The 18,518-nt window shown below is 47.1% G+C and overlaps 1 protein-coding gene across 1 annotated transcript in view; it reads right to left on the reverse strand.

Moving 5' to 3' along the window:
* PREP (prolyl endopeptidase) overlaps nt 1-15,771 on the reverse strand; it is a 118,009-nt gene extending 102,238 nt beyond the window's left edge. Inside the window, exons 1-2 of the mRNA XM_038554825.1 lie at nt 15,585-15,771; nt 10,254-10,328 (exon numbers count right to left, since the gene is read on the reverse strand). Of these exons, the coding sequence (XP_038410753.1) occupies nt 10,254-10,328; nt 15,585-15,629 (120 nt within the window). The 5' untranslated portion in view covers nt 15,630-15,771. The remainder of the gene's footprint in view (nt 1-10,253; nt 10,329-15,584) is intronic.
* Between the last annotated feature and the right edge of the window lie 2,747 nt (nt 15,772-18,518).

Genomic DNA, 18,518 nt, shown 5'->3' on the forward strand with positions numbered 1-18,518 from the left:
TCATTAAATGACCCTACGCTATTGCCTTTCCCATGAATAGAGAGGTTCAAAGATCTCTACGGGTTCTCATTAATTGCTAGGGGGAACAGGGTAGAAAGAAAATTCTAGAAGAAGGGAGACAAATTAAGAAGCTCCTGAATGTCTAGCACAGTGGGAATGCATGTCTGAACCAGGGTAGTGTCTATAGGGATTTTAAAAACAAAAAAGGAGAAAGGCATGAGACTATTTATAGAGGCAGAACTGGAACTCCCAAGAAACACATGTATGATTGAATAGCCGTGTAGATTCAACACGTGTAGATTCAAATGGCCACAGTGCTGTACAATGTTATGTAGGAGAGTCCCAGGCATCTTTATTCTAACACATGCCTTGGTTTCTCCCAATGACAAAAGAACCACAAACACTGTCCCTCCACTTTATAAAGATGCTATAAATAAACAACAACAAGGCATCTACTAGAACTTCGGCTCCTTGAAAGTGGACCCCGTATAAATCAGAGGTGTTCGTTCTAAGGCAGTTTCCCCCAAGCATTTTGGACCTTAGTTATGTGGGGAAGTGTTTCTACAGAAATCAGGATGCTCCAGAACTACAGCTTGGGCACTCGTATCTTACCAAATGGAATCATCTAAGGATGGTGATTTTTAGAACTAACTGCCTTGTTTCCTGGACATGGCAGTGTGGGCTGGTGGATGGATTTTACGTACCTAAGTTTGAGGCAGAGGAAGAGAGTCTGGGAGAAGTCAGAGTTATCTCAGTTCTCTAGCTGTTAGCTCTTTCCCAATGGCTCTCCCAAACACCCTATATTTGCTATCAGCATTTCTCATTGGAACACTGTGGATGATTAAGACCAAAGCCATCTAAGTGGCCACAGGGAAGATATTAGTGTTAAACATATTCAAGTACTTGAAAGCATTTTGTCAGTGGTCTAGGATCTGCTTTTCTAAAAAGGGGCTTTCCCCTCCCCACAGGGGGCTAGCATCCCAGCCTCTGCTCAAGATGTGGCTCAGCTTCCTTTCAGCATGGATCTCTAGCAGTTCAAAGGTTTAACCTAATGCTTGCCACAGTGGGCACACAGGTAGAAGGAAGATAGGGGAGGAAAGACAGGGAATAAGGGGAAGCCAAACACATGAAGAAGGAAGAAAAGATGAAACCAGCAGACCTGTGGCATCTGGGGAAGCCAGCATCCATTCTCCATCTCCAGTGTCCTCCCTTCTTAGCAGACAGGAACTCCAGGTAGCTTCCCGACACTACAGGAGCCAAAGAGGGTCCCTGTGGCTTCTAGCAAAATCTCAATGCCACAGATCAAAGAATGACCACACATTTGGAGTTTGGCCAGTCAAAATTCCCTCTCCTGGGACAGTCATTAAACAAGGGATGGATAGTTGAATGAAGGAAGATCAGTGATGCCATCAGCAGTGCTGGGTGAAAAGTGGAAATTCCTGCCATGGAGCCCTAGAACTATCTGGTTCCTGCCTGTTCCAAGCCTAGCTCTTCACTCCACCCCAAGAGCTGTCCTCATCCTTGCCATAAATTCCCTATTCCCTAAGTTGGCCAGAATCCATTTCTGCTTTGCATCAAAACTCTGGTTACAGAAAGCACAAGAAAAAGAGCCAGCAGCACTTAGAAAAGAGGATGGTCTAGTATCAGCAACTTTCTCATATCTTTTTTTTTTTTTTTTTTTTTTTTTAAGGAAGGGGGCAAAAGGGCAGAGAGAGAGAGAGAAAACCCCAAGCTGAGGGTAGAGCCCAACATGAGGCTTGATCCCACGATGCTGATATCATGACCTGAACCAAAATCAAGAGTCGGACGCTTAACCAACCTGAGCCACCTATGCATCCTGTTTCCTTACACTTTTGATGATTATCCCACCCGCAGATCAAAAGGAAGTTGTTCTCTAATTACATATTTCAACTGTGGATTTATAAGACTTATGTATACAAACTATGGTAAGAGTAAACATTTCCAAAGAAAGGAGTGAGATATTTAAGACCTTACAAGTCTTGGAAATTGAGGTAACGTGGTAAAATATTTACCTAAAGCACTTCCTGTTTCCACTCAAGAATGGATGGCACAGTAGTAATTCCAAATCCAGGTCCCTACACGAAACATTAATGAATGGGTGGAAGGGTGTTTTACAGGCCAGCTTTGCCAGCGGAGATCACAAGGTCCCAATTAAAGGAGGTATACCAAATAGCTTTAAAGTCACCTTTGCCCTTGGTGAACCGTCGATGCTCAGAACAGTGAAACCTCGCTTAGAAGTCACAGTTCCATGGAGAAACCACCAATGAGCAGAATGCATGCACCTCTATCTTAAAAACCTAAGCTTCAAAAGGAATATCCTGCTGGATGAAAATGAAGAGTCTTTAAGTTCGACATTCTGACCAAAGTTCGACATTCTGACCAAAGACATTCTGACTCTTTGGAGCACTAGAGTCTGAAGGCCTCAATACCTTCAAGGAACAGTGCCCCACACTGTACCATCTTTGTACAGACCTCTGCTGTGTATGGAAAGTGATTTCTTCCACGTATTTTCTGAGTTGAATGTCATTAAAACCCTGGAAGCTGGGGCACTTGGGTGGCTCAGAGGTTGAGCATCTGCCTTTGGCTCAGGGAATGACCTGGGGAGCCTGCTTCTCCCTCTGCCTGTCTCTCTCTCTCTCTTTCTGTGTGTGTGTGTCTCTCATGAATAAATAAATAGAATCTTAAAAAAAAGCAAAACAACCTTGGAAGCCAGATGAACTGCTTATGATTATACTCATTTTATAGATGAATAGAAGGAATCTGGGCTAGGTAGCCTGCCATGATCATAGCACAAGAAAATGGAAGTATAAGAGCTTTGATTTGTGTGCTCTGACTTCCAGCCCCACTTGGCAAGTATTCTCTGCCCCCTGCACTGCCTCCCAACAGAAGTAACAGGAATGCCTGCAAGCTCACGGGATGAAGGAACGACCCACAAAGAGGACATTCACAGTTTGTCCTCAACTATTCAAAGAACACCATAAACTCAAACTAGTCTTTTACACTTTCAATTAATTTCCAGTAAACTTTATCTGCTATCTTTTGGCTCAGAGACACCGAACTACCCCTCACAGCACTGGAAGTCCTGGAAACAAGTTTCTATCCTGTTCGCTCTGCAGCCTGACGGCACAGTGGCCTGCCGCAGAAATGCCACCGGACAAATGAATCTTGCTCACCTGGCTCCACGCTAGTTCTCCTCCAGGCTGGCTCTGGTTCCATGCTAGGAAATGCACAGTGTCTCGGGAGATCTAGGCCAGACTGGTACCAGAACAGAGCAGAAACTCCTCACACTACAAGCTTTTAGGGTTAACCTTTAACAGTGAAAACGAAAACACGCAAACAAACAAGAGACCTCACAGTAGGTAGGAAGGATGGCTGAAAGCAGGTGTTGGCCTCCCTAAACTTTGTGCTTCACTGACCTCTGTGACATTAAAATACCGACAGTGAAATTCTAGCCTACTTCAATATCCGAGAGATGACCAGAAGTCCTTTAAGATTTAAATCGGGGATCCCTGGGTGGCTCAGTGGTTAAGCAGCTGTCTTTGGCCCAGGGCATGGTCCTGGAGTCCCGGGATCGAGTCCCACATCAGCCTCCGTGCATGGAGCTGCCTTCTCTCTCTGCCTGTGTCTCTGCTTATTTCTGTGTCTCTCATGAATAAAAAAATAAAATCTTAAAAAAAAAAAAAAAAGATTTAAATTGGGGATCATCCTCTGGCTGGCTCAGTGGTTTAGTGCCTGCCTTCGGCCCAGGGCGTGATCCTGGGGTCCCAGGATTGAGCCCCGCATCGGGCTCCCTGCATGGAGCCTGCTTCTCCCTCTGCCTGGGTCTCTGCCTCTCTCTCTCTCTCTCTCTCTCTGTCTCTCATTAATAAATAAAATCTTAAAAAAAAAAAAATTTTACATCGTGCCTGCCTGGGAAGGAAATAGTGCAAGGGCAGGGGAAGAGAAAGGTGGCATGCCCAGGTTTCTTACTCCGAAAGACTAAAGGACCCTGCTCTCCTCCTAGTTCTCGTCGCCCCTTAGCAGCAGGTGCGATGAACTAGCTCTAACTATTCAGCCCAACATGGGAAGGAAGAGCAAATAATGTCCTAGAAAGGGAGACCAATGTTGTCTAGTCCTTTGATCCTCTCTGGAACGATGGTAATTTTATTTCATTTTATCAGAAGGCGTGAATATAAGTAAAAGCAACTCTTCTGTTTCCTTGTTGCTGGTTCTTACTAGGGTTCTTCTCTCAGGATCCACCCAGGAAACAGCTGTGGTTACTCTCATTTGGCCTGGGGCAGCATTCTGGGGTGGGGGTGGGGGTAGGTAGGTAGGTAACATGGTCCTACCATGGGGGGTAGAAAACAAATCAGTCATTATATAAATGCAGATGATCTGCTACTAGTTACTCCTCTACCCAAGTCCCAGGACACAGTTTCTGTGAAAGTCAGATCTGACAATTAGTTACAATGAAGACAGCTAGCTACCCCTGGAAAGATATAGATTCTTTCTCTGTGCATCTCCCCTTCAGTAACTCAGTAACAACTTCTAGAATCTGTAACTAAGAAGCTGGGAGTCACAAAAAGCCCAGTAAGACCAAGAGAGGCAAGAGTTGAGAAGGACACTGCTTCTATCTGGACACCCACAGGTGTCCACAACCACCCCGTCACCCAACACGGGGTCCACGTGCGCAGGGAGGAACCCAGGGGCGGGAAGTTTCTGGATTTGACAAGTGGACCACGGCTGCCCCCGCCCCCACCCCCGTGGAGGTTGGTGTCCACTGATGGGCCACGTTCCTGGGAGTGGTGACAGAAGATGGGAGGCAGAGGAAGACAGGGCCCTGGGCCTTGATGAGACCTGAAATAACCTCTGAGCAGGGCACCCCCCTCAAGGGGCCGGGACACCAGCGGAGAGGAAGAAAGGGGTTACAAAAAGGTACGGCTGGCTGTGGGGGTACAGGGTTTGCTGGTTTGCCACCAGAAATGAGAAGGGAATTTGGGAAATTTAGAAAGTTAAAGACAAGGATGCCAGCCACATGCACACTGATGTCAGTGGCTGGACGAGCCTGGTGATCACACTGGAGGCTCAAGGTGACCTCCGTGTGAAAATCCTGGGGCGCAGAGACAGCTCCGAAACGCCTCCCACGATCTGCGTGGGACAGGCTGGAAAAACGCCTGTTGAAAGGGGAGGAGGAGCTGCCTGCCTGTTGGGACCTGCCTATTTAGTCCTCAAATCATTCTTTAGGACTGCAAACCTCCCCTCTCTAGCACCGCATGCTGAAAACGTCCAAGGCGACCCTGGTGGTCCACTGACCCCGGAGAGATTTCACTATGGTTCAGAAGCTTCCAGAGTCATACCTAGGTCCCTGCTTTTAACCCAGAGCTTTCCCTTTATCTGGTCTTTGTTGCGGAGTTCCTCTTTCCATATGGATTCCCCACAATTGTTTTCCACAAAGGTCATTTTTAAAGTTGTAATCGTTTGGGGCACTGGAATTCTGCATCCTTCTCCCACTTAATACTCTATCACAGGCGATTCTTCAGGTTACTGAGCAATCTCTACAGCCCAACATTTTAACAGATGTATCTGCGACTTCACGGAGCAGATTCAACATATTCTCTGCAAACATTACACCACTGTTGGAAATTTTTCACTATTGGAAATAACACCCTTTTCGAGATCTCTGTATTTCCAAAGTGGCATTATTACCCTCCCAGGAGGCGTGAAATCTCTTTTGCATTCCCAACTGTTAGCTTTTTGTTGCTATCAGATGGATTAATTTCTCATCATTAATGATATATGAGGGCTAACAGTTTTATATTTGTTTTGTACATATTCACTCTGCTGAATCATTAACTCTAATAAGTTTTCATTTGTTTCCCTTAGGTTTTCTAGACACATGATCATATAATTTACAGTTAATGATAATTTTCTTTACTCCAGATTTTGGTTCATGTTTTATTATACTGGTCAAAGCTCTGTAAACACATAAAAATGGTAGTGATGGTGACATTTTAGCCTAATGTTTCAGCTGTTGTTTTGAATGCGATGTCATCTCGATAAAGCATTGTTATTCCTACTTTATTTCTAGAGGTTCTTTAATTTCTTTTTGATATTAATTGGGATAATTATATAGCTTTATTTAATCCATTTCTATACTAATATTAAACTCTTCTTTAATTCCTGTGATAAATCCTGCTTTCTTTGAAATCTACTAACGTGTATTTATGCTCTTTTATACACAGGAAAGATTGGCCCATATACCTACACTGTCCAATACATAGCCCTAGCCACATGCGGCTGCTGAGCACCTGAAGTGGGACTGCTCTGAATTGATATGTGCTGGAAGTGTAAATCATGCATTGTATTTCAAAAACTTAGTCTCAAAAAAAAGGGGGAAATATTTTAATATTATTTTATATTGATTACCTATAGAAATACTTTGAAAAATACTGATTACATAAAATATAGTACTATATAATTAATTCCAGCTGTTTCCTTTTACTTTTTAAGATGTGGCTACTAGAAAAATTGGAATTATATATGCAGCTGGTATTATATATCTACTGGGCAGCCCTGGTGTGTTTCTTCTTTATTCCTCTTTATATTTTTCCTCAAGTATTCATATCAAGGTTGGATTTACTTCAGAGAATCAAGTGAGTTGTGCAGGATCTTCTACAATCTGGAACATTTGCTATAAAATGGGATTACATGGGCCTTGACAGCTTGAAAGGATCCATCTAGATTCAATGCCCTCCTACCCTGGATTTTGAAGCGTTTTTTAAGCTACAGATCTGCTCAGCTATTCTGTTATAAAGGATAAAGCCTTAAATGCCAGGTACTGTCAAAAATGGGCAACTCATATTAAATACTAGATTAAATCAAAGACCTACTGATAGCATTTCAGATTTTAGTATAAAAGAGCTACAAATGTTCCTCCGCTTCTGACTGGTTTTTATTGAAAAGCAGCTTTTTCTTTGTTTTGGAGGCTCTGTGACGATACTCTTCTTTCTTCACACCAAGGTATGACTAATACATCTTTGTGCGTGTGTGTATAGCTATGAGCAGAAAATGATCATGCTGCTCTTCTGCTCACTGGAAAAGCTCACCCTACCTTTTCAGTCTGAGACCAAAATTTAACTCCTCAGAAACCAGATGGTATACTAGCCTTTGTCAATACCAAACCTGTTTAGAGAGGAGTGAGAAGGGTGTGTAGGAAGACCGCAGAGGGGAGGCAAAAGCTGCAAAGCCCCTCTGACACCTGAGCGAAGCTGTGTGCACAGGTCAGCCTGGGCACGGGGGCCAGCCCATGGTCCTCGCAGAAGGACCACAAAGTCCCATGGCAAGCACAGACATAAATATATTCCTACACCTTGCATTCCCAAAGCTGTAATGCTCAGTCTTTTTTTATTATTATTTTAATATAAGGTTGATAACCACCTGGGGTACCTGGATGCCAACTCCTGGCTCCACGCTGACTAGCTGAATGACCTTGGCCATGTTACTTAATCATTCAGTAACTCAATTTCTTCATCTGTAAAATGGGGACTATAAAAAGATCTTAGGCTTTGAGAATTAAATGACATAGGGCATAATAAGCTACCAATGAAGTGCCTGCCACACAGTCAGCATCCAATAAATGTATTCCATGAAAATAATAGCGTATACTCATTAGCTTCTATCAAACGTGGACTATAAGATCACTAGCAAGGTTTCATCTACTAATAAGTGGCATGTCAACCATGGGAGCAGCTAGTATCAATTAAGGAACAGCAAAGACTATGTTCATCAACACACAAACCAAAACTGGGTCATTCTGACATTGCCGAATCCCTCAATCACCAGCAAAACTTGAAGAAATCCAGGTTGTACCCAATACCTCGAAGTGATCATCACAGAGGCAGTTCTTGGGGACAGTTTTCTAAGAGATGCACAGGACGTTCACTCCCTTCCCTGGTGCTTCCCATCCACTGTAAGTCATGCAGCTGCCTGTGACTCTCCATTTTCAGGCTCAATCCCGGTCTCAGCTCAAGCCAATGCTGAGTGATCAAGGTCATCTGCGGCAGGGTCGAGGTGTGGAGGCAGCCCCACATCTGCTCCCTGTGCCTCCTAGCCTTCACTGCAGAGCTAGAGCCATCACCCTCTTCTAAAGCTCATCATCTGTTTCTCATTTTGGAATAGCTACCCATTCATCTCTATAACCAACGCTACATGAAAACCCAAACACCAGTCATTCCTACCCACCTTTGTCTTTCTTGAAAGGAGTCAGGAAAGGTAAGCAAGAAGGATTATAAGCATTAGGGAAAACCATTAGAAAAACCTCAAAGTGGTGGTGTGCTTACATCAAAGACAAAAGGCAAGAGCTTCTGAAGCGAGCAAAAAAGGACAGGCATGTTAGGAAGAATGGGAGAGGGGGACAGAAAGGAAAGCAGGTACTGGTGCATGGGCACGAAGGAGGAAGAAAGAGACGATGTGGGATTTACTCAGTAGGAACCATCTCTTCCTGCCTTGACTTTCTCCTCTTTCACAGAACATCAGGCCTCGCTAAGCCCTTTGGTCCATTCCTTTCCTCAGCAAGCTCTTTCCCAAGGATGAGAAGGTGGTGGAATCTGTTCCCCCACAGACCAACCAGGGGGTGGCGATGGGCAAGGGCGAATCCCAACCCCGCTAACCAGGTCCACATCAGAATGGAGCACTTTCCTGGCAAATGTGAACTGCCTTGGGAATCTGAGTTCAGTTCTGAACTTTATTTATGGTGGTAAGGGCACCACAAGACACAGGAGGAGGGAGCTAAGACCTAGGCTTTTTGGAGGCTGGCCTGGAAAACCACCTGGGGTGTATTTAACAGTGCTTTTCAAAACATGGGAAATATACTCTGGGATTGTGAAGAAGCTCACATAAATTTCTGGAAGAGGGAGCGTATTAGAAATAGTATACATATTCCCATGTACTAAGTAATATGTATATATAGTTATAAATAGGAGTCAAGGAACTTGAGATGGATTGGAGAAACATGATCCCCTCGCCCGAACTTATTTACCACAAACAGTATATGTAGGGATGAGTCCCATCTGACAAGTCTCGGGCACACCAAGGAGAACAGAATATCTGTAGGAGACAGCACTCAGGGGCAACTTCATTAAAGAAGAAATTTCAGCTCAAAATACTCTATGTTTGGGGGCACCTGGGTAGCTCAGCCAGTTAAGTAGCTCAGGTCAAGATCTCAGTGTCCTGAGATCAAGCCCCTCATTGGGCTCCACACTCAGAGGGGAGTCTGCTTGAGGATTGTCTCTCTCCCTCTCCCTCCATCCCTCCCCCAACTCATGCACTCTTCCTCTCTAAAATAAATAAATCTTTTTAAAGAAATACTATGTGTTTCTCCAAAGCAATAGGAAAGCTTGTATTTTTTGGATAGAACAGAAAGTTCTCCCCCTTACCCCCTTACTTCCATAAAATGTAAGAGTGTTCTTATATTTACAATTTGGTGTTTGTTTTTGTTGTTGTTGCATTAAAACCAATAAGTAATCCAAGACCAGCACTCAGTTTTCAAGACCTGATATTTGTTCAATATAAAGTTGACCCTTGAACAACACAGGTTTGAACTGTGGGTCCACTTAATACATGAGTTTTTTATGGTACAGGACCATAAAAAAGTATTTTCTCTTCCTTGTGATTCTCTTAGTACCATTTTCTTTTCTCTAGCTTCCTTCAAGAATACAAAATACAATACATAGAACATATAAAATGTCTGTTGACTGCTCATGTTATTAGTATGGTTTCTGGTCAACAGACTGGTAGTAGTTTACTTTTCAGAGTCAAAAGTTATACTTGGATTTTTCAGCTGCATGAGGGGTCAATGCTCCTAACCCCCAGGTTGTTCAAGGGCCAACTTTATAGGATTTCTTTTTCCTTCAGAAAAAATGTTTAAGGCAATCTTTCCTTCACATTAAGTTCTCATTTTACTTGATAAAAATCAGTCTTCTTTCTTTCTCATATTTTCATTTCAAATACCTGGTTCATCAGTGTCACCATAAACATTACTGCAAACATTTTCTTTATTTTCTCCAGGACTAAAATGCTTTCACCTTTCTCCCATGAATCATTCGACAAAAAGTGGTAGCACCAACAGGTACATTCACCATCCCATGCAGAAAACACGGGAAGATACCAGGAAGGAAAAGTCATAGCTACCGATGTCTAGGGTTTGCTGCAAGGAACTGAGACCATCTTATCATTAACTTATGAGCCCCGATTACCTTTGTCTGCTCGCTGTCTGGGTCTTCAAGCCAAGCATAAGGGTCATAAATTTTATGTCCATGATAATCCTGTACCTGCAAAAGACAAAATGCGGTATTGGACAATTAGTGTCTCACCTCCCCCACCCCAATTAAATTAGTAATTCCTGAATGTAATAGAGAAAAACAGGAGAAGGACAGGCAAAAATACCCCAATTGGCTCACTGGCAATGTGTCTGCCCAAATTACCACATGAACCAAAGCTGGCAGGTTCTCAAAGGTGTCAAGCCACCCGTCATGAAAAGAATGTTTTAGCTGGAGAGGGAAGAAAGATGAAAGGTCAGAATAGGGAATTGCTCTGTCTGTACAACACAAAACAAAGGCCTGCTGCTGTGCTAAAGAAACTTGAAAATGTGTGGTCAGTGGCAAAGCACAGAATCACACAATGCAGCCGAGACCAAGAAGGGCATGTTTGTGAAGCAACTACCACACACGTGCTTAGTGGCTTATTTTCTGTTCCCACTAAGCTTGCTAATGATTAGAAAATCTCCCTACGTATGTAATACAATAGGTTTTGCCTTTAAGTCTAAACTGCCAAAAAGCAAGTTACCAACGTGTAGTGTAATGGTTCCAGTTCACATCAGCTAAAAAAAAGCTGACTTAAGCACAAGAAGATTTCTAAAACCGAGGCCTTTCTTCCCTTTTGTGTATTGTTATGAAATGCTTACCAAAAAAAAGAGGCACAAAGGCATCACCCATTCAGACTAGCCTGGTATTTGAAAAAAAGACAACTGCTCAGTGTGGGTAGGGTTGGGCTGGCTGAGGGGAAGTCTTCAGGAGCTCCCCATCGAAGGGACCATCAGAAACGCCTCCAGGCTTCTGAGAAGCCCAAATCCTGGGCCTGGCCTCAGAAACTGAGCGAGGCCCCCCGGAGTGGCTGGGAGTCACCCCCCCCCCCCCCCCCCCCCCGCCCCAGGTGACCAAACCCTTAGGAAACTTCCTCTCCAATTTCCTACTATCCTGATAAATCCAACTGAAACCACATGGCCAACATCCTTCCAGTAAACCTCTCTGAACGACTCCAACATTCCAGTTACAGCTTCTCAGAGAAGGTCTATGGGAACAATACCAGGAGCTCAGATGAATTTTTAACCTGTCTCCTTGCTTTGTCTATGACGTCAGAAGGTAAGGGCTCTTCCCTAACGCAGGCAAACCGCCTCCCGGAAAAGGAAAAGCTGCCGTTTCTACCGCTGGTCACAGTTCCAGGTGGCTGCTGGCCAGGTGAGAAGAATCTCCTGGTGTGGAAAACCCCAGGCTCTCCTTGCACCGCGTCAGGTGCCAGGGGAGAGAACACCTGGAGGAATGCATACCTGGAATAACGGGCAGTTAAGGCAGAGAGCTCAGAAACCCTTCTCATTAAACAACTGACAGATGCAAGGGACGTAAACACCGGACCAGAATCTCTCCGGACCAGTTTTCACAAAAGTCCCAATTTCCACCCCTTACGGAAAAACCTCTCTCAATTGTTGCTGATTGTTCCCACTGAACGAAGACTTTTTATCTTTTCTGCTTCCCTGCAAGGCTTTCACATTTTACACACCTCGGAGTGGTTTTGAATATGCTTAAAATAACCACCTTTTTTCCTCTGACAATAAGAAATCAGAAAAATTTTAACGTTGCAAAGGATCTTGCAATCCAACGTTTGCAGGAGCGTGAGGGCAGGCACAGGACGGCAACATGCCCAGGGCCACACCGAGTTCAGAACCAGAGCTGGGACGGAAAGCAAACCGCCGACGGCTTTTCCCCAAATAGTCCTTGGAGATGATACACCGGACGCTTTAAAAATGTTCCTCGATTATGATGTTACTAAAACTCAGATGTATCCATAAACTCGTCGTCAGAAAGCAGAAAACATTAATAGGAAATCATGCCACATTTGCCTAAGACTAGATCCAAAGCGGTGAACATCTGCTGAATATCCACACGGTTGCCCCTAGTGTTTTAAAGTGACCTTGTAAGAAGGTGGATGATCTTTTTTTTTTTTTCCCTACAGATTATGGAATGCAATTCACAGGGTCAGCAAGAGTAAAGGCCAACGATTTACCGTTCACTTGGAGACCACTGTGAACTAAGCAGATGTCAGCCCCAGATTTCAGCCCCCCTATCTCACTGGGAGGCTCTTACGAACTCATTTTCCAGGTGAGGAAACTGAGATCAGAGGGTTAATAAGCAGTAGAACTGTGACCCTCTATGAGCTAACCCCCAAGCCTGTGGGCTCAACCTCGTGCTAATGAACCCGGCCAGGTGTAAACTGGCAGGTCCACACCTGGACCCTGACTCACAGCCCGGTGGTACCTCCTGAACGGTGTTCACCTCTGAGGAAACAGCCCCAATTTTCCTGGTACCAGCATGACCATCTCTAGCAGATTGAGGTCAGTTATTCAGCAGACATTTTTAAGCGGGGTAGGAAACGGATTCTCTCCAGGACACTCCCAGGAGCCAAGCACCACCACCCTCCTCCTCTGCCCCACTACTTCTTCTTCTACAAGACCATCCCCTACAATGTGGGGTGGTCTTCTAGCCACATCCCCGGAACTCAAGCTGTGCAGTGTCGATCTGATCTGATCTAAGCTTGCCAGTCATTCCTCACCTCCCCAAAAGACTTTAAAAATAGAGACCCTCATAAGGCACTGTTACTATTCAATATTTTACTTGTGCTATTCAATAGCTTACCTGCTGATTGCAGGATAAATTGCAGAGTCCTACACACAGCGGGCAGACCCATCAAATATGACCTCCCCCCTCCCTGCCTTTTTTTTTTTTTTCCTTTTCCGGGCCCGATTTGAGCTTATCCACCCATGGATGGTCACAATGGCCTTCCTGCCATCCTACAAACAAGTGCAAGTCCACAACTGTCCAGCCCTACATAACTATGATTTATTTTAGTCACATAGCCAGGAATGTCCCTTCTACCTTATCCAACTGGCCAACTTCCAAGCTCAATTCACATATGATCTCTTCCCCCTGATGGAAATTAATCCCATTCTCCTCTGTGTTCTCCACTCACCCTACACACTCTTCTAACCCCTGTAGCAGGCCTGAATTTCCTGACAGCAACACACCGGGGAGATGGACAATGGCATTACACTGGCAGTGGCGTGGTTTCCAAATTTCTGCTCATTAGGGCAGAAATCCAGCAAAAACGGTTGCATACTCCAACCCCATATCTCTGCAGAAGACCACATGGTGATATATGGCTGAGAGATGTTCCAGTGACAGAGAGCCGCAGCCCTCTCTAGCACCTGGTGGAGAGAGAGACAAACCCATCCAAGAAATTAAGGCTACAGTTTGAGTAAATGCGTAAGTCTAGCCTAAGGCTTAGTAATCAGGACTCTGTCAGAGGGAGAAGATACCCCATGCAGGCTCTCAGGGCTGGGATAAGTACACCCTGGGATCCACAGCAGGGTCCAAGCTGGACCAGAGCTACATCCCCTTGGCCATTGAAGCTTAGGGTTTTCATGAGTTCTCTGGTGAGAAGAAACTGGAGAGTATTAAAATCCATGGTGCCTTTCGAGTTAATTGTTCATTACCATTCTGAGTTCATTGTTCATAATCTTTTTGGTGTCTTTATAAAATCCTCACTTAACCCTTTCTAAAACTGCAGGATTTTGGTAACCCAAATGGGGAAAAACCAGGCAAGAAGCAATCCCTACTAAAAACAACACAAACCTAAAGGGACACTTATCAAGCCACAGAGTAGACAGTTCTTTCTATTTTTATCTATCCTGAAAACTCAAAGATCCTGAAGAACCCAACTGAGATATTCACATGTCTTCCGATTACTAAAGTCTGGCACACTTCAGGGCTAGACTGTCATGTGAATAAATGAATGGTGATATTCTTACTGCAAACGTAAGTCCCAGGCCCTGTGGCTAGCCAAGCCGGCACTAATATTTCATATATGAGAAAGAAGACCTATAACAGGTACATGATCTCCCTGGTGGCATCCAGCGACTGAGTAACAAAACCAGAACTAGCACTCAGGTCTTCTTACTTGGTCTGCCCCCCCTTTTCCACTCCAGCAGGATCAGTTTACTCCCATACACAAAGGAAACACAGGAATAGAGCTTCTTGGGCCGTTAGAGTAAATTTAATAAGCGAGCAGCTGAATAGACTGAGAGAACATGGTGACCAGATGGCCACTGGTCACAGAAACCAGGAATGCACAGTGCCACTTGGAAGTCTTAACTTGAAACAACATGTCCTTTACTCTAAGGCCTCAGCACCTTTTAACCCCAAGTGAAATGCTGCTCTCAAGTACACACTTCCTGGCTGGCATACACCGGGTCAGAGTAAGCAGGGAAAAAAAAAAAAAAAAAAACTCGATGTATAGATGCAAACATTTTTTTTTTTTTAAATCCTGATTCTATTTTAAGGAATCTGAGAAATTTGGCTATTCCTGAGAGAATCATGCCCACAACGCTTGGATTCACTCCAGTTCCTAAGATGCCAAATTAATTTTTACACACACACACACACACACACACACACACACACAAAGGGTGTTTGCCCAGATTTCCACCCACTAGATCTCAACAGTTACCCTGAGCTCATCTACAGCTTATGTAAATGACGGCTAACCCCTCCACTAAGCAAAAACAAACTCCTTCCAAAAAAAAAAAAAAGAAAGAAAAAAAGCCATCCCCTCTCCCTTCTTCCCAAAGGCCCCCTCTCGCCCTGCATCAACTCCTTTTCCACTGTAGGAAAACTTGGATCTGCCGTGCAACCCTGCTGGGGGGACGGCTGCAGCCTCCGCACGGCTCGGTGCCGGGTCTCCGCATCCCGGGCGCCCGGGCCTGGGCCGGGCAGGCGGCTCCACGCGCGTCCTAAAATCGAATGAATGAACTTCCACTCGTTAAGGATTTTCAGTGTGGAAGTTTAAAAAGTTTGCTTTTGTTTTTTAGAGCCATCCTCCTCCGCCGCCCCCCGCCCCCGCCCCCCAACACGCACACACACACTTTCCCCCCCCACCACGTTCCAGCAGGAGCCTCCTCGGTCCGAAGGCGGGGACACGAGCGGCGCCCCCACCCCGCAGGCCGCCCATTCCTCCCGGGCCGTCTGCCCTTGACCCCATTGATTTTTTTGGGGGGGGGTGGGGGGAGGAGGAGGAGGAGGCGGCCCTACGGCGGCTGCAGGGTCGGCCAGCAGCGCCCCCGGCCCGTTTTTTTGCAAACAAAGGCCGAGGGGGAGGGGCGGGGAGGGGCGCGGGGGGCGCGGGGGGCGCGGGGCTGCGGGCGCGGCACCTGCGGGGGCGGGGGCGGGGGCGGGCGGGCGCGGGCTGGGGGTACTCACGGCGGTCTCGTCGCGGTACACGTCGGGGTACTGGAAGGACAGCATGGCCAGGGGCGCGGGGCGGGGGCGCGCGGGGGCGCGGGGCGCGGGGGCGCGGGGGCGCGGGCTGCAGGCAGGGGCGGCGCGGGCGGCGGCGGCGGCGGCGGCGGCTCTCGGCCACGGCTCCCACGACCCGACCGGCGGCGCGGGCGGCGAGGACGTGCTGGAAGCAGGAAGCCGCTGCCGGCGAGCCCGGGAGCCCCTCCCCGGCGGGCGGGCCCAGCGGCGGCGGCGGCGGCAAGAGGGAGCGGGCGGCGCCGTGCGTGCGGCGGGCCAGGCGCACAGCTCCCTCTGCAGGAGCGCCCGCCCCGCCACCGCCCCGCCGCCCCGCCGCCCCGGGCCGCCCTCCGGACGCGCACCGCGGGTTGGGCACAGCAGAGCGCAAGTCCGCCCGCCGCCCCCGCCTGCTTCTGAATCGCGCCCCCCTGCACCGCCCCATCCTCGGGTCCCCGGGCGCGGTGGGGCCGCACGGAGAGACCTTGCCTCCCCCCACCCCACCCCCGCAGGGCTCAAGAGCTCAGGGCTCAGGGTGGCGGTGGGGGCGGGGGGCTGATTTTCACAGCCGGCCACTCCGGACTTGGAAGGGGGAAGGGTCGTGCCCGGTGACATCGCGAAGGAAGCACGTCCCCCTGAACTCCAACACCCCTAGTGGGCGCTGGGTGCTTGGGCATCCACGTGACAGGGAGCCCTGTGCTTCCAGGAGGTGGTGGCAGGACAATGGGCCAGCCCTGCTCCGCTTGGGGGGGGGGGGGGCGGGGGGACTAAGGTGGGGAGCAGCATCGAGGGCCTTTGGATCATCCAGCCAATCCCCTACTTCCGTCCCTGTCCATGCTGTCCTTGCGTTTGCTTGTTGAGCACCTACTGTCATCCCTGCAGGGGAGAAAGGAGCAGCCAAGGTGCTTGACCTCAAAGTCATGATGACGCTCTAATAGTCCTATTTCTCCGTCCTTGGGCTAAAGGTTTTGCTTTCTGGATCATTGGGAGCGGAGGGGGGAAAGCTTGAGAGTCCGTCCCCATCATCAGGGCTGTGGTGTGGGTCTCCCCTTGTGTTATGTGCTCCTGACTTCTTAAAAGTCCCCGGGGGGATCGCCCGGACGTGACCAGAAAAGTCCTCCCCATCCTGAAGTCCAAGTGGTACATGGTATCGGTTGTGAAGTCGTGTGTTCTGTTCCTGTATCATCCCATTTCCGTGCCTCGCTCATAGTTCGGTGTTTCTGTTCCTGGCACAATGTTGGATCATGTTTTGCGTCTGTTTCCAAAACCCCCTCCTTGGGCAACCTGAGAATCTTCAGCCCTGGGCAAGCTCACATTATTGGTGCCAAACTCCGTGCAAACAGAGACATAGTGCTCTGCAGTCCAGCATTCCTGAGCCCAGTCACCAGCCCCTGCCTTGCCTGCCTGTCACCTGGCCCAGGGGACTGCCAGGCACTGCCCCGATGCTTCTGCCACTTGTGGCAGGGTTCTTAAAGAGCAGCCCAGAAACACCTGACCCAGGTCACCCCCTAATAACAACGATAGGAATAATAGTTAATGCTTATCGAGTGCTTCTTATATGCCAGGAAATTATCTTATTTAAACTTTATGAGATAACTAATATTATCCCAATTTTATGTTGTGGAAAACTGGGGGTGACCTTTGGGGTCACGAAAATCATTAACTGGGGGTCTTCAAAAATCATTAAAAAAAATAGAGCTAAGATTTCAAAGCCAGATCTCTCTGATGCCGATACCCAGTCATAATCACTCCTCTTCATAAATAAGTAGAAGTAAAAAAATAAAATAAAATAAGTAGAAGTACTCTGTGGTCTATAAGGACACCCATAAATAGGTGGGACTTTCCCAGGGCCTCATTTTAGCAGAAAAGGAAGAAATTCTGGGAATTGTGGTTAGCCAAAGGACAAATCAAGCCTCAGGTATCATCCTCCGTTCCCCTCTAAGCAGTTATGCTGGTGCCCAGCTCCTCTGGGCCCTGGAAGCCAGAGGTTTGTATGTGGCACAGTCAGTGCACTGGGTGGTAGCAACAGATTGTCTGCAACCGGAGTGAGGTGGAGTGGAGAAGGCGGCCCATTCCCCTTTTTGGCCAGACTGTGCACTACCTACCTTTTGCCACATATTTGATATGAATCGTCTGCTTTAATCCTCCTTAAAAAAAAAAAAAAAAAAAAAAAAAACCCACTTTACAGAAAAAAGGAATCTCAGCAGCTTTAAAGGAATTTGTCTGAAGTCCCCACACGGCTAAGACAGAGCCAAGGTTCAAGTCTGTCAGTTGACTGCAAAATCCATGCTTTACCTTGTCCATAGGAAATGAAGAAAAGGGAAGTATTCGAACCGTCTCAGAACTGGACATTCTTCTTCCAGAATAAACACCAGCCTGCTCTTTGACCTGTGACGCTGCACATTATTTGCAGGAAAATTACAGAATTAGCTTTGTAAAAACTCCTGCTCTAACTGGGAAAGCATTCCCACAGCGCAAGGCCCCCGGGGAAGGGGGCTAGCAGAGACGTAGAAGGGCCTCCAGGGAAGCCCGCAGCCCGATCTCTATTGCTTGACCTCCAACCCTGTACCTCACTCTGTTAGCCAGAGTTACGGTGGTAAGGAGGCAGGTTAGTGGTATTTACTGCCGCTTGACTGTCTCAAACCCACTCCAAGTGCTTGGCCCGGCATTCTTCCCAACCACACCTAGTAATGGGATTTCTGGTTAATTAGCCAAGGAAGCAAGTGTTAAGTGAACTCCATCTCACTCTCTACTTACCGCACTGTGCCCAGGGGCATGGGCTGCATTCGTCTGGACAAAGGGGTGTCTATATTCTCACAAACGTCCACTGGCAGGTGGATGCCTTGGGTGCTTCCCTGGATAATCCTTTCATTTGACTCTGATTTCCGGGTAGCTAGCTAA

This window comes from Canis lupus, chromosome 12 (genome assembly GCF_011100685.1).
Source record: "Canis lupus familiaris isolate Mischka breed German Shepherd chromosome 12, alternate assembly UU_Cfam_GSD_1.0, whole genome shotgun sequence".
NCBI lineage: Eukaryota > Metazoa > Chordata > Mammalia > Carnivora > Canidae > Canis > Canis lupus.